The sequence below is a fragment of the Phacochoerus africanus genome, chromosome 1 (assembly GCF_016906955.1).
Source record: "Phacochoerus africanus isolate WHEZ1 chromosome 1, ROS_Pafr_v1, whole genome shotgun sequence".
NCBI classification, from domain to species: domain Eukaryota; kingdom Metazoa; phylum Chordata; class Mammalia; order Artiodactyla; family Suidae; genus Phacochoerus; species Phacochoerus africanus.
This window is the reverse complement of record NC_062544.1, coordinates 8,201,074-8,215,266: the sequence shown is the minus strand read 5'-3', so window position 1 is coordinate 8,215,266 and position 14,193 is coordinate 8,201,074. Positions and strand designations below refer to the sequence as shown.

The following is a 14,193-nucleotide window of genomic DNA, read 5'->3' as shown; positions in this document are numbered from 1 at the left end:
GATCCCGGTGCACGTCTGCGACCTACACCATTGCTCATGGCAACACCAGATCCTTAGCCCACTGAGTGAGGCCAGGGATCGAACCTGCATGGATACTAGTCAGATTCATTTCCACCGAGCCACGCCAAGAACTGCTAATTAATATGAACTTATTGTGATGAAAAATAAGATGGAAGAATATATTTATCTTAGATGCTAGCTAATAAACTAAGATTAAATGAGAGAACTAGAAAATCACCACCCTGACCCCCTTGCTGTACAGTGGGAAAATAAATAAATAAATAAATAAAGGAAAAAAAAAAAAAAAGAAAATCACCACCTCGCAACCACCAGTGAAATAATTGATTGAGGCAAGGATCATCAGTGAATGTTAAAACCCCTGGTTTAAAAAGGATGGGATATTCATGCCATCTCCAAGTTTAACCCCCAGGTTACAAAGCAGGAAAGGTACCCTTCCTCTGGGGAAGGGGCTAGCAGTCACCCTCACGGTGGAACCACAGGGCACTCTGGCCTCCCAGCATCATGAAACGGAAGTACCAAGTATCACCTGTGTGGTGTGCCTGCCTAAGGTGCTTATCTGAACCATGAGTAAACAGATGAGTCCATGTGTGGGACATTCTACAGGACAAATGCCCTAGACTCTTCCCAAAAAGACAATATTGTAGAAAACCAAAAATGTAGGTGTCTACAGGATGCTCCAACTGAAAAAAGACTCAAGACATATAGCTAAATGCCTGTAAAAACCTTAATTAGAACCTGAACCAGAAAAACAAAAACAAAACTAAAAAACAGCTATAGGAGTTCCCTGGTTGCCTAGGGGTTAAGGATCCGGTCTTGTCACTGCTGTGGCTCAGGTCACTGCTGTCACGCTCGTGGGTTCAGTCCTGATCTGGGAACTTCTGCATGCCATGGGTGAGGCCAAAAAAAGAAAGAACCCAAACAAACAACTATAAAAGATATTTTGGAGAGAATTGCATTATTTAAAATGTAGGCTATATATTTGAGGATATTGAAGTTGATTTTATGGGTATCATAGTCCTAAAAGAGGTATGCTATGGTATTTAGGGTTGATGTGTTATAAAACCTGCAATTAATTTTCGCATAGTATAGTCCTGAAAAAATGCACACGCTTGGGTCTGTATGGAAGAACACATTTATCCGTCCATACATAATGCAGTTAAGACTGAAAGCTAAAAACCAGTGTATCTAGTTAAGGGGTGAAAGAATGTTAGGTATATTAGTCTTTCAACTTTTTCTGTGGACTTGAATTTTTTTTTTTTTAATTAAAAAATGGGGGAGTTCCCATTGTGGCTCATGAGTTAAGAACTCAACTAGTATCCATGAGGATGCAGGTTTGATCCCTGGCCTCGATCAGTGGGTTAAGGATCCGTTGTTGGCGGAAGCTGCAGTAGGTCAAAGACACGGCTCAGATCCTGTGTTGCTGTGGCTGTGGTGTAGGCCAGCAGCTGCATCTCTGATTCTACCACTAGCCTGGGAACTTCCATATGCTGCAGGTGCTGCCCTAAAAAGGAAAAAAAAAAAAAACTTTCTTTTAATTAAAAAAATGGGGAAATATTAAAAATAATAACAAAGGAAATAACTTTCTAAAAATAAAAATAAATGCATTTTTATAATATTTTATTTTTATTTTAAAAATAATTCATTTCTCCCTCTGTCTGCCTCTTCTCTTCCTTCTCAGGTACACTGTCAGCTTCTTATTAATCATCACCCAACTGGGCTTCTGCAGTGTTTATTTTATGTTTATGGCAGATAATTTGCAACAGGTAAAGAGGCCTCTTCTGGGCTGAGTAGGGGAAAAGCAGACCTCCTGCTGGCAGGGCCGCACTAGCAAAAGTATAGTGTTCAGATCATGGGAGGAGATGCCTTCATTTCTACTCCCTGATCAGACAAGGGAGTTCTTTCTGTCCTGAGAATCACTCTTTAAAGGGATTGTATGGCTGATTTACTTTGCTGTAGTCCTGAAACGAATACAACATTATAAGTCAACTCTACTCAAAAAATTTAAAAATAAAAATAAGAAATAAAAGAATCACAGGGAAGCCAAAGCAACATTGGAGGTGTGCAATCAGGATGGGGAGAGAGGCTTGCAATGAGGTCCAATCAGAAATAACTGAGAATTTGGGGGTTAAAAATGTTGGTGAGATTTTCTTTAGATATCTCAGGATTGCCATGTAGAAGACGACTAAATTAAGGCAAACAAGCAGCAGCCTTGTCCTCATTGCCCTCCTCACAGGCATAACAAATCAGTCAGAGCATTCTTTCTTGGCTTCATGGAACGGAGGGAGCATACTTGTTTCTGGGCGCTCAAATAGCCAGAAATATGACAAGCATTGTAGACGGAATACTCAAGCAGACAGATTTTGCTCAAAATACGGAGCTTTTTAACTTTTAGGGCTATCTAAAGTCGAAGAAGTTATCCCCGTGTAATCAATCCCTGTTCTCTGGATGTATGAAAGAAAACCATTTATTACGGGAGACGAGATTGGGCTAGATGACAAAAGGACCATCTGGCCTTGAGATTTGATGATTCTAAGGGTTTCTAGTTGTCACAGTCATGGATACCACAGTTTAGAGTTACCAGATTTGACAAATAAAAGTACATGACACCCCGTTAAATTGCAATTTCAGATAAGCAGCACACATTTTTCTAACTATAAGCGTGTCTTTTAGTAACAGTTGGGACATACTTTTACTAAAAAGTCATGTGTTAGTTATCCAAAATGGAAACGTAACTGGGTGCCCTGTGTTAGTGCAGCAACTCTAATTACACTCCTTTCGTTGTGCTCCACGTCAGATGGTGGAAGAAGCCCACGTGACCTCCAACACCTGCCAACCCAGGAAGATCCCGGTGCTGACCCCCATCCTGGACATTCGCTTCTACATGCTGATAATCCTGCCCTTCCTGGTCCTGCTGGTGTTTGTCCAGAACCTCAGGGTGCTGTCCATCTTCTCGACACTGGCCAACATCACCACACTGGGGAGCATGGCTCTGATCTTTGAATATATCGTACAGGTCTGTGCCTGAAACTACCGCACAAGGGGGTCAGTGTCCAGGGCTTCTGAAACCCCTGGGGAGGGTCCCTGTTATTATGAGCCCTTGAAAGTGAGGAAGGTGACCTGCTCTGAGCAGTCCCTACCAAAGTGACTCTGAACACTTCTGCCCCACAACCTGTAAAAGCTAGTTGTCATCCTTATCATCATTATGACGATGCTGGACAGCAATGGATCATTCAAGAACAGTTATTGATAGCTTCTGTGGCCCAGGCATTGTGCCAAGGGCAGGAGATTCAGTGATAAGTAAAACTGATGGGGTGTTTGCTCTCATGGAGCTTACAATCACTTGGGGAGATAAACTTCAATCAAATAAGCAACCCCGATTGGAACAATAATAGGTTAACAAAGGATACGTGGATGATAAAGGGATTTGATTTACTTTGTGCCAAGTTCTTTAAGTAAATTAACTCATTTAATCTTCACAATGAGGTTTTTTCTTCTTCTTCTTCTTTTCTCTTTTTTTCTTTTGCTTTTTAGGGCTGCACCTGCAGCATGTGGAGGTTCCCAGGCTAAGGGTCAAATTGGAGCTATAGCTGCTGGCCTACACCACAGCCACAGCAACACAGGATCTGAGCCACATCTGCGACCTACACCATAGCTTATGGCAATGCCGAATCCTTAACCCACTGAGCAAGGCCAGGGATTGAACCCACAACCTCATAGTTTCTAGTCGGATTCGTTTCCACTGCGCCATGACGGGAACTCCCACAATGATGCTATTTTGGAAATAGTACCCCTTTATCCTCAGTTCACAAACAAGGAGACTGATAAACAAATTTTTCCACTAATTACAGACATTTTGCCTCCCAAGCCCATGCTGCACTATCATTACAGGCCCTGAAATTCCACCATTATAGTTTCATTTTTTGAAAGTCTGCACTGGTATTAGTTTCCTGCTGATGCTGTGACAAATTACCACACATCTGGTGACTTAACACAAAATTATCTTTGAGTTCTGGAGATCTCACCAGGCTAAAATCAGCAGGGCTGCATTTCTTTCCAAAGGCTTGTAGGAAGAATCAATTTCTCTGCCTTCTCCAGCTTCTAGAAGCTGCCTCCATACCTTAGCTCATGGCACACTTCCCCCTTCAAAGCCAGCAATGTCAGGCTGAGGCTTTCTCACACAGCCATCTCTCTGGTTCTCTCTTCTGATTCCCTCTCCCACTTTTAAAGATCCTTGTGATTATATAGCTGCCCAGATAACCCAAGATAATCTCCTTAATTTAAAATTAGCTGATTAGCGTCCTTAATTCAGTCGGAAAACTTAATTTTTCCTTGCCCTGTAATGTAGCATATGTGAGATGCCAGGGATTAGGATATGGATATTATTCTGCCCACAGGAGTCTCTTAAATGATCATTCTCTCTTGATCTATGATAGCTACTGTATCAGCCAGGAGACTTCATGGCTCAGAGAGAAGTGATGGGAAATGTATGTTAGAGAAACTGGAAAACAGAAGACCTGAATTCTTACCTGGACTGTGCCACTCACAGAGTAGCCTTGGACAATTCCCTTCTCCTCACTGGGTCCCACTCTTTCCATCTGTAAAGATGTGGTAAATATACACAATATATTTCTTAGTAAGAAATGAAATTCTGACACCTGCTATAACATGGATAAAACTTGAAGACATTATTAGTGAAATAAGCCAGTCAGAAAAGGACAATTTCACTTGTATGAGGTACTAGAATCATGACATTCATACAGACAGAAACCCAAATAGGGGGTCATGAGGGGCTGGGAAATAGGGAGTTATTGATTTTTTTTGTTTTGTTTTGGTTTTTTTTTTTTTTCTTTTTGTCTTTCTTAGGTTCACAACCGCAGCATATGGAGGTTCCCAGGCTAGGAGTCTAATCAGAGCTGTAGCTGCCAGCCTACGCTACAGCCACAGCAACACCAAATCCTTAACCCACTGATCAAGGCTAGGGATCAAACCCACAACTTCATGGTTCCTAGTCAGATTCCTTAACCCCTGAGCCATGACAGGAACTCCGAGTTGTTGTTTAATGGGTGCAGAGTTTCAGTGGAGATGATGATAAAGTTCTGGCAATAGAATGCGGTGATACGGAGTTCCTGCCTTGGCTCAGGGGTTAACGAATCCAACTAGCATCCATGAGGATGCGGGTCCTATCCCTAGCCTTGCTCAGTGGGTTAAGGATCTGGCATTGCCATGAGTTGCTGTGTGGATCACAGATGCGGCTCAGATCCCACATTGCTGCGGCTGTGGTATAGGCAAGCTGCTACAGTTCTGTTGGACCCCTAGCCTGGGAACCTACATATGCCACAGGTGTGGCCCTGAAAAGACAAAAGAAAAAAAAAAAGAGAGAGTGCTGTGATGGTTGTATGACAGTATGGATGTCCTCAATGCCACTGAATTGTACACTTAAAATGTTTAAAATGGTAAACTTTGTGCTATGTGTATTTTAACACAATAAAAATAAGCAACTTTTTTGAAAGATGAGAAAGCAACTTTTTTGAAAGATAGCTGTAGGTATCTCATGGGTGCTTCTAACGCTGTCTCTTTTGATGTCGGTGAGCCCAGCTCTCTACCAGATTTGGGGTGACTTCTATGCTCAGGCAAAACCAATGTCCTTCTATGTTCTTTCAGGGGATTCCAGATCCCAGGAACCTCCCCTTGATGGCAAGCTGGAAGACCTTCTTGCTCTTCTTCGGCACAGCCATCTTCACATTTGAAGGTGTCGGTATAGTAAGTACAGGGTTTGAGGGAATGGTCCCTAGTGCTCTCTAGGGAAGCCAGTCATTGTTCCATGTGTCTAAGTAATAGCACCATGAAAAGTGCAGAATACAGTCTTCTCCGGGTGGAAGGAAAAGCCAGTACTTAGCCACAGAGCACCACCTGCTCCACACACCACATCCTGCCTTGAAGACTGAGAATTTACCATCAGCCCAGATGGAGTAGGGGTGGCAGGGGGCGGCTTTGGTAGAAGCAATGCTGTGTAGCTATGTTGTGAGCCACAGGGGAAGTCCAGGAATGGGGCCCTTTTGACTGTAGAAAATGGAGAGGGGAGTTCCCTGGTGGCCTAGTGGTTAAGGATCCAGTGTTGTCACTTCTGTGGCTTGGGTTTGATCCCTGGCCCAGGGATTTCCACAAGCTGCAGTGTGACTAAAATAAGAAAAAAAAAGAATGGAGTTCCCGTCGTGGCACAGTGGTTAACAAATCTGACTAGGAGCCAGGAGGTTGCGGGTTCAATCCCTGGCCTTGCTCAGTGGGTTAAGGATCCGGCATTGCCATGAGCTGTGGTGTGGGTCACAGATGTGGCTCGGATCCCGAGTTGCTGTGGCTCTGGTGTAGGCTGGTGGTTACAGCTCCGACTGGACCCCTAGCCTGGGAACCTCCATATGCTTCGGGAGTGGCTCAAGAAAAGGCAAAAAGATGAAAGAGAGAGAGAGGGAAAGAAAGAAAAGGAAGGAAGGAAGGAAGGAAGGAAGGAGGGAGGGAGGGAGGGAGGGAGGGAAGGAAGGAAGGAAGGAAGGAAGGAAGGAAGGAAGGAAGGAAGGAAGGAAGAGGGAGAGAGAAGAGAAAGAGAGAAAGAAAAGAAAAGAAAAGAAGATGTGGGAGGAAATGAAAGGGGATGTGGCCCCTTCCTGACCTTAGGCCACCTAGAGAAGGATGTCTGTTCTTGTGGGGGAACCTGTTACCTCTCTTTTTACCTTTTCTTTTTCAACCTCCTTTCACCTCAGGTTCTGTCTCTCAAAAAGCAGATGAAGCATCCACAGCAGTTTTCTTTTGTTCTGTACTTGGGGATGTCTCTTGTCATCGTCCTCTACATCTGCCTGGGGACACTGGGCTACATGAAGTTTGGATCAAACACCCAGGCCAGCATCACCCTCAATTTGCCCAATTGCTGGTACGTCTCTGCCCATCACGGGGAGGAGGATGGGGAGGGGAGTCACAGGATCTGAGGATGCGGCATCCTTGAGTTATTACCAATGAATATTAACTCCTAATAGTGGTATTATAATAATAGGTATGTTTGCTCTTCCAGCCATTGTGTATTATCTCATATAATTCTCACAACAACCCTGTGGGTTAGCATTATTATTATCTACTCCACTGAATAGATGAGGAAGTTGTTATGTGGGGAGGCGGTAAGTAACTTTCCTAGCTCACCTTGTTAGTGAGAAGTTGAAACTCGAAACTGTATCTTTCTGACTCTGTGGTTCAAAGGCTCTCAAACAGGAATGATCCAGGGGTGTTTGGGAAACAGAAAAGCAACAATAAAAAGTATCAGTCCAAAGTAGTAGTTGAGGGTCCTGCGAATGGACCACTGCTCGGATCCCTACTTCCAGAAATGGACCTAGGCTGCCACTGTTATGTCCCAGTTGGAACTTGGACTGGAGTTCTTGCGTTCAATCATTGATTCATTTACTCATTTCTTCATTCATCCAGGAAACATTTTGAGTACTGGCACACAGCATTCATCCAGTATTAGTTACCATCATGATTCTGGCAGTACTGGGTGCAGAATGACTCAGTCAGCAAAATCAAGTGTTTAAGGGCACAGGTTCTACACCTGAGCAATGGGATTTGATGCTGGTTCTTATGTGACCTTGGACAAGCTACCTAATTTTGGAGACCCCATTTCCATCCTCTATAAAATAAGGATAATACTCTTGCCTATTTGTATCAGTCAGGACAGGTTATGCTCTCAGAACAAACACCTCCAAAATCTCAATGGCTGAGCACACACACATGCTTAATTCTTTACTCATGCTACGTGTCCACTATGGGATGGCTGGGGCTCAGCTCAGCACCATCCCGCTCCAAGGCTGATGGAGCAGCTGCTCCCTGAAATGCTGGTGGTTGCCATGGCCAAGAGCACATTAAATCATGCCCTTTACCATGAAGCTGCTGACACTTCGCTAGGAAGTGACGTATGTGTCTTCCGCTCACACTTCATTAGTCAAAGTAAGTTGCGTGGCCATGCTTCACTCCAAGGGACAGGGCAGTGAAATTGTGCCACATGTCCAGAAGACCAGAAAGTATTTGGTGAGCAGCACAAATGACTGCTAAATCCTCTCAGGAAGTGATTGTGAGGATGAATTGGCTAATACATATAATGCTTAGAAAAGGGTCTGGCACGAAATATGTGTTCATTGAGCGTTAACTGTTATCATTGTAACGTCTTCCCCTACAACCTTGGTCTTTTTGAAGTGGATAGAATGATGGACATTCGTTTCCTACAAGACCACATCTGTAAAATGACAAAAATATCACCAGTCCCATCCACTCCCTGCTTTGTGGTAATAACTAGATGAGATAATGAACATGGAATTTCTATGCAGTTGTGGCTTATTTTACAGCAGTTGGGTATCAGCCTAATATGCTGGTCTTATTCTGGGCAATTCAGGCTGCCAGTAGCCTCCTTGGGTAGGGCACTTCTGGAGCATCAGCTGGAAAAAAGCACACATCAGATGCTGAAAGGACTTCAGACCCTCTCTGAACCTGGCTAGTGATCGGATTCTCCAAAAGAGCCTTAAAGAAGGAAAAAACAAATATCCCCACCCAATGAGAAAAACACCAACAACCCAAGAAGAAATGGGCATGAGAAAAAGTTCACAGGAAAATATTTGAAAAGATGCTTTGTCTCCTTAATAATAATAGAAATGCCAGTTTTAATAAAACACAATGGCACAGACCAGCATGTGTTCACGCACTGGGATCTTGCAAGAATATAGGGAGGCAAGCATTCCGGTAGGCTAGGTGATATGCCAAGAGTTATCAAAATTTTATTTTAACTTCTTTTTATTGAAGTACTGCTGATGTACAATGTTATATGTTTCAGGTATAAAACATAGTGGTTCACAATTTTTAAAGGTTGTATTCCATTTATAATTATTATAAAATATTGCCTGTGTTGTGTTGTACAATATATCCTTATATTGTACATAGTAGGTTGCATGTCTTAATCCCCTACCTCTATCTTATCTCTCCCTTATTCCCTCTCCTCTCTGATAACCACTATTTTGTTCTTTTTTTGTTATTATTATTCTATGAATTTATCACACCTGTAGTTGTACAATTATCACAATCCAATTTCACAGGATTTCCATCCCACAACCCACACATCCCCCCACCCCCCAAACTGTCTCCTCTGGAGACCATAAGTTTTTCAAAGTCTGTGAGTCAGCATCTGTTCTGCAAAGTTCAGTCTGTCCTTTTTTTCAGATTCCACATGTCAGTGAAAGCATTTGATGTTGGTGTCTCATTGTATGGCTGACTTCACTTAGCATGATAATTTCTAGGTCCATCCATGTTGCAAAAAATGCTGGTATTTCATTTCTTTCAACAGCTGAGTAATATTCCATTGTGTATATGTACCACATCTTCTTGATCCACTCCTCTGTCGATTGACATTTAGGTTGTTTCCATGTCCTGGCTATTGCAAATAATGCTGCAATGAACACTGGAGTACATGTGTCTTTGCGAGTCATGGTTTTCTCTGGATAGATGCCCAGGAGTGGGATTGCTGGATCAAATGGTAGTTCTATGTTTAGTTTTCTGAGGAATCTCCATACTGCTTTCCACAGTGGTTGCACCAATTTACAATCCCACCAACAGTGTACTAGTGTTCCTTTTTCTCCACACCCTCTCCAGCATCTATTGTTTAAGACTTTTTGATGATGGCCATTCTGGCTGGTGTAAGGTGGTACCTCATAGTGGGTTTGATTTGCATTTCTCTGATAATGAGTGATGTTGAACATCTTTTCATGTGTTTCTCGGCCATCTCTATGTCTTCTTTGGAGAACTGTCTATTTAGATCTTCTGCCCATTTTTTGATGGGGTTGTTTGTTTTTTTGGTATGGAGCTGCAGAAGGTGTTTATAAATTTTGGAGATGAATCCCTTGTCAGTCGATTCATTTGCAAAGATTTTCTCCCATTCTGTGGGTTGTCTTTTCGTTTTGTTTAGGGTTTCCTTTGCTGTGCAGAAACTTTTAAGTTTGATTAGGTCACTATTTTGTTCTTTACATATGGGGATATACTTCCTTTTCTATTACATTCACTAGTTTGTTTTATTTTTTAGATTCCACATATAAGCGATATCATATAGTATTTGTCTTTCTCTATCTGATATATTTCATTTAGCCCAATACCTTCCAAGTCCATCAATATTTTTACAAATGGCGATTTTTAATTTTTATGGCTGAATAGTATTCTATTATGTACATAATGGAATATATATTGATACATACATATAGATCACATCTTCTTTATCCATTCATCTATCAATGGACACTTAAATTGCTTCCATGTCTTGGCAATTATAAACAATGCTGCAATGAACATTGGAGTGCATGTATCTTTTCGAATTAGTGTTCTCATGTTTTTTTCAGATATGTACCTAGCAGTAAAATTGGTGGTTCTGTTTTTGCTTTTTGAAAAACCTCCTCCATACTGTTTTGTATAATGGCTACACCAATTTACATTCCCACCAAAAGTGTACAAGGGTTCCCTTTTCCAAGAGTTTTCAGAAGGTTAAATCACATGTACTTTTACCCAGCATTTTTACTTCTGGGATTGTATAGTATGTGCACATGGATATGTAGATACAAGGATATCCTTTGCAGCACTGTTTACTGGCAAAAGACTAGGAATAATCTAAATATCCATGCACTGGGGACTGGTTGAAAAATTACAGTATATCCATGCAATTAGGATACCAAACTGCTATTAAATAGAAGAGCCAGATCTGTATGTCTAATGGGGAACAAAATCTGAGAATGCTTAGTGAACAAAAACGTAGCTCAGCAGTGTGTAGAGGTTGCTACTGTGTGTATGTACCTACGTTCTGTATAAGTTTGTACCTACTCTATTTCTATTCAAGAAAACTGTCTGTGAAGAGAGGAACCTACCATCAAAAGTTGGGTGGAGTCATGGTATGACTTTTGTGCTATGAATTTTACTCTTTAAAAAAGTAAAGGAGGAGATCCCATTGTGGTGCAGCAGAAACAAATCCAACCAGGAACCATGAGGTTGCTGGTTCGACCCCTGGCCTTGCTCAGTGGGTTAAGGATGTGGTGTTGCCATGAGCTGTGGTGTAAGTCACAGATGTGGCTCAAATCCTGCATTGCTGTTGCTCTGGTGAAGGCTGACAGTTGTGGATCTGATCTGACCCAGAGCCTGGGAACCTCCATATGCCGAGAGTGCAGCCCTAAAATAGCAATCAATCAATCAATCAAGGAAAATAAAAGGCAGAGATTCCTGAGGCCCAGGCCTATTGAATCAGAATCTCCAGGAATGTGCACTTTTCATAAGCTTCCCAGGTGGCTCAGATGGCAGATCAGGCTAAATCAGTGGAAGTTAGGCAGTTCTATAACTCAGTGACAAGTCCCAGCTTTTGAGCAGTGGGCGAGGCCTGCACGGCCCTGCCCAGGAGCCACATCAAGTTGTGTGTATTATCCCTCTCTCTGCAGGCTGTACCAGTCGGTCAAGCTGATGTACTCCATCGGCATCTTCTTCACCTACGCCCTCCAGTTCCACGTCCCGGCCGAGATCATCATCCCCATCGTCATCTCCCAGGTGTCAGAGAGCTGGGCGCTGTTTGCAGACCTGTCCGTCCGCACAGCCTTGGTCTGTCTGACCTGTGAGTAGGATGAAGGTGTCTCTACTTCACTGTCGTTGGCCTCGCCACTAGCCAAGCAATCTAGTTCACCTCCCCTGATCCTCAACTTGCCACTGAAAAATGGGCTTAACAACACAGTTGGTGTAGTAAATACTCTACTGTCTACACATAGCAAGTACACATTGGCTGGCATATGGGCAGAAGAAGTATCATTTATTCAATCCTACATGCTTCCTGTTTGCCAGGCACAGTACTGACATTATCTAATATTCGTAATAGCCTAGCTGTGTAAAATTACCAGTTAAAGACATTATGACCCAGGAAATCAACATGTTCAAATCATATAGCGAGTAAGTAACAGAGCTGGGAATTGAATGCAAGTTGCATGGCACAAAAGTCTGTGTTTTCACTGTGCCCTATTCCTTCCTATCAGAAATTAAGGACAAGTCCCCTATCATGAATTGGTGTTTAACTGTAGAGAAAAACCCCAAAGACATAAAACGTTAAAGGAGAGCACGTATATTGGCAGTTACAAGAGGGGTGGGAGTCCAGAGCCACAGTGCCTGACCCGCTGCTCCAGGTCACAGCAGGCACCTTTCCCACTGCTCCAAGTGGCCTGTCAGGCATGGAATGATAAGGCTCCAAAGAAATGGCTTGTTTCTGGGCTCCCTTCTTGTAGGAACATTCAGCGGTTCTAAGTTTCTTCCCTCCTTGCAGGTGTCTCAGCCATCCTCATCCCCCGCCTGGACCTGGTCATTTCCCTGGTGGGCTCCGTGAGCAGCAGCGCCCTGGCCCTCATCATCCCGCCCCTCCTGGAGCTCATCACCTTTTACCCTGAAGACATGAGCTGCGTCACCATTGCAAAGGACATCATGATCAGCATCCTGGGCCTTTTGGGGTGTGTATTTGGAACATACCAAGCCCTCTATGAGTTGATCCAACCCGTCAGCCATTCCATAGCAAACTCCACAGGTGTCTATGCATAATTATCTATTTTTATGATAAGAGTTCTTCCTTACTCCCATCCTCTGTTTGACTCCTATTGCGGATGTTATATACATTCATCAAACCTCAACATCTCTCTATTAATTAGTGGCTTCTTTATCTTTCTAAGAGAAATGTCGATGACACAAGTCAGGGCTGATATCCCTCTTCTGGTTTGGGGATTTCTCTGGAGGCCTTTTGTACCTCTGCACCAAAACCACATTCAGCCATTCATTTTATCAGCCTCATTTAACAGGAAGAAGGATGCCCTTTGCCCATGATATCCCTGAAAACAAAGACCAAGCATGAATATAAGTACAAAAGTAGTTGTCTTCTCTGTTCTGCAGTAACTGCCCTGAAAGCACTGGGTTTAGAAAAGTACATAGTGGGGGAAGAGAAATTTCTGTTTAGTTACAGGCCTAAGTGGAAAAGTCACAGAACAAAAATGGAACTTAGCAGTAATTTCATCTGCCACTGATTTCCTGTGAGACCTTGAGCAAGTTTCTCCCCATCTCCATCTCACTCTCCCATTCTGTGAAATGAAGGATTGGACTAACTGGCTCTTAAGGATTTTTCCAGCTTTGACATTCTCAAAGCCCAACAATTAGAAAACAACTTAATTTTTTTAATGGGCAAAAGATATGAATGTACTCATCACCAAAGAAAATATATGGATGGTAAGTAAGCATAGGAAGAGATGTCCAACATCATTAGTAATTAGGGAAATTCAAATTAAAACCATGATAAGATGCTACTGTATACCTTTTAGAATGACAACAATTTTAAAGAGTGACCCTACTGGTATTCGCAAGGATGTGGAGGAACTGGAATGCCTGTATTCTGCTGTTGTGGATGAAAACAGTGCAACCACTTTGATAAACAGTCTGATAGTTCCTTAATTCCACACACAGCTACCATATGATCCAACTCTTCTACCTTAAGATATTTATCTGAAAGAAGAGGAATTTTATACCTATAAAAAGACATGTATACACATGCTTATAATAACTTAATTTGGAAGAGCAAAAAGTGGGAAAAATCCCAAATGTCCATCAACAGGTGAATGGATAAACAGACTGTGGTATATCCAAGCGGTGGAATACTATTCGGCAATGAATAGGAACAAACCATTGATGCACACAGTAACATGGATGAGGAGTTCCCCTTGCAGCTCAGCAGTAACGAATCCAACTAGTATCCATGAGGATGTGGGTTCGATTCCTGGCCTTCTTCAGTGAGTTGAGGATCTGGCATTGCCATGAGCTGTGGTGTAGTTGCAGACACAGCTCAGATCTCACGTTGCTTTGGCTGTGGTGTAGACCAGTAGCTACAGCTCCATTTTGACCCCTAGCCTGGGAACTTGCATATGCCACAGGTATGGCCCTAAAAAAAGCAAAAAAAAAAAATTACGTGGATGAATGTTAAAATATATAGAGTGACAGAATCCAGATTTTAAAAAAACTACCAGGTACAAATTGTATTATTCTAGTCATATAAAAGTTTAGAAAATGCAACCTAATCTATAGGGACAAAAAAAAATGTGGTTGCTT

The 14,193-nt window shown here is 42.5% G+C and overlaps 1 protein-coding gene across 1 annotated transcript in view; it reads left to right on the top strand.

The window, feature by feature from the left end:
• Window positions 1-12,645, top strand: part of SLC36A3 (solute carrier family 36 member 3) — a 31,687-nt gene extending 19,042 nt beyond the window's left edge. The window contains 6 exon segments of the mRNA XM_047799123.1: window positions 1,700-1,784; window positions 2,816-3,034; window positions 5,683-5,781; window positions 6,777-6,943; window positions 11,511-11,680; window positions 12,377-12,645. Of these exon segments, the coding sequence (XP_047655079.1) occupies window positions 1,700-1,784; window positions 2,816-3,034; window positions 5,683-5,781; window positions 6,777-6,943; window positions 11,511-11,680; window positions 12,377-12,645 (1,009 nt within the window).
• Window positions 12,646-14,193: the final 1,548 nt, after the last annotated feature.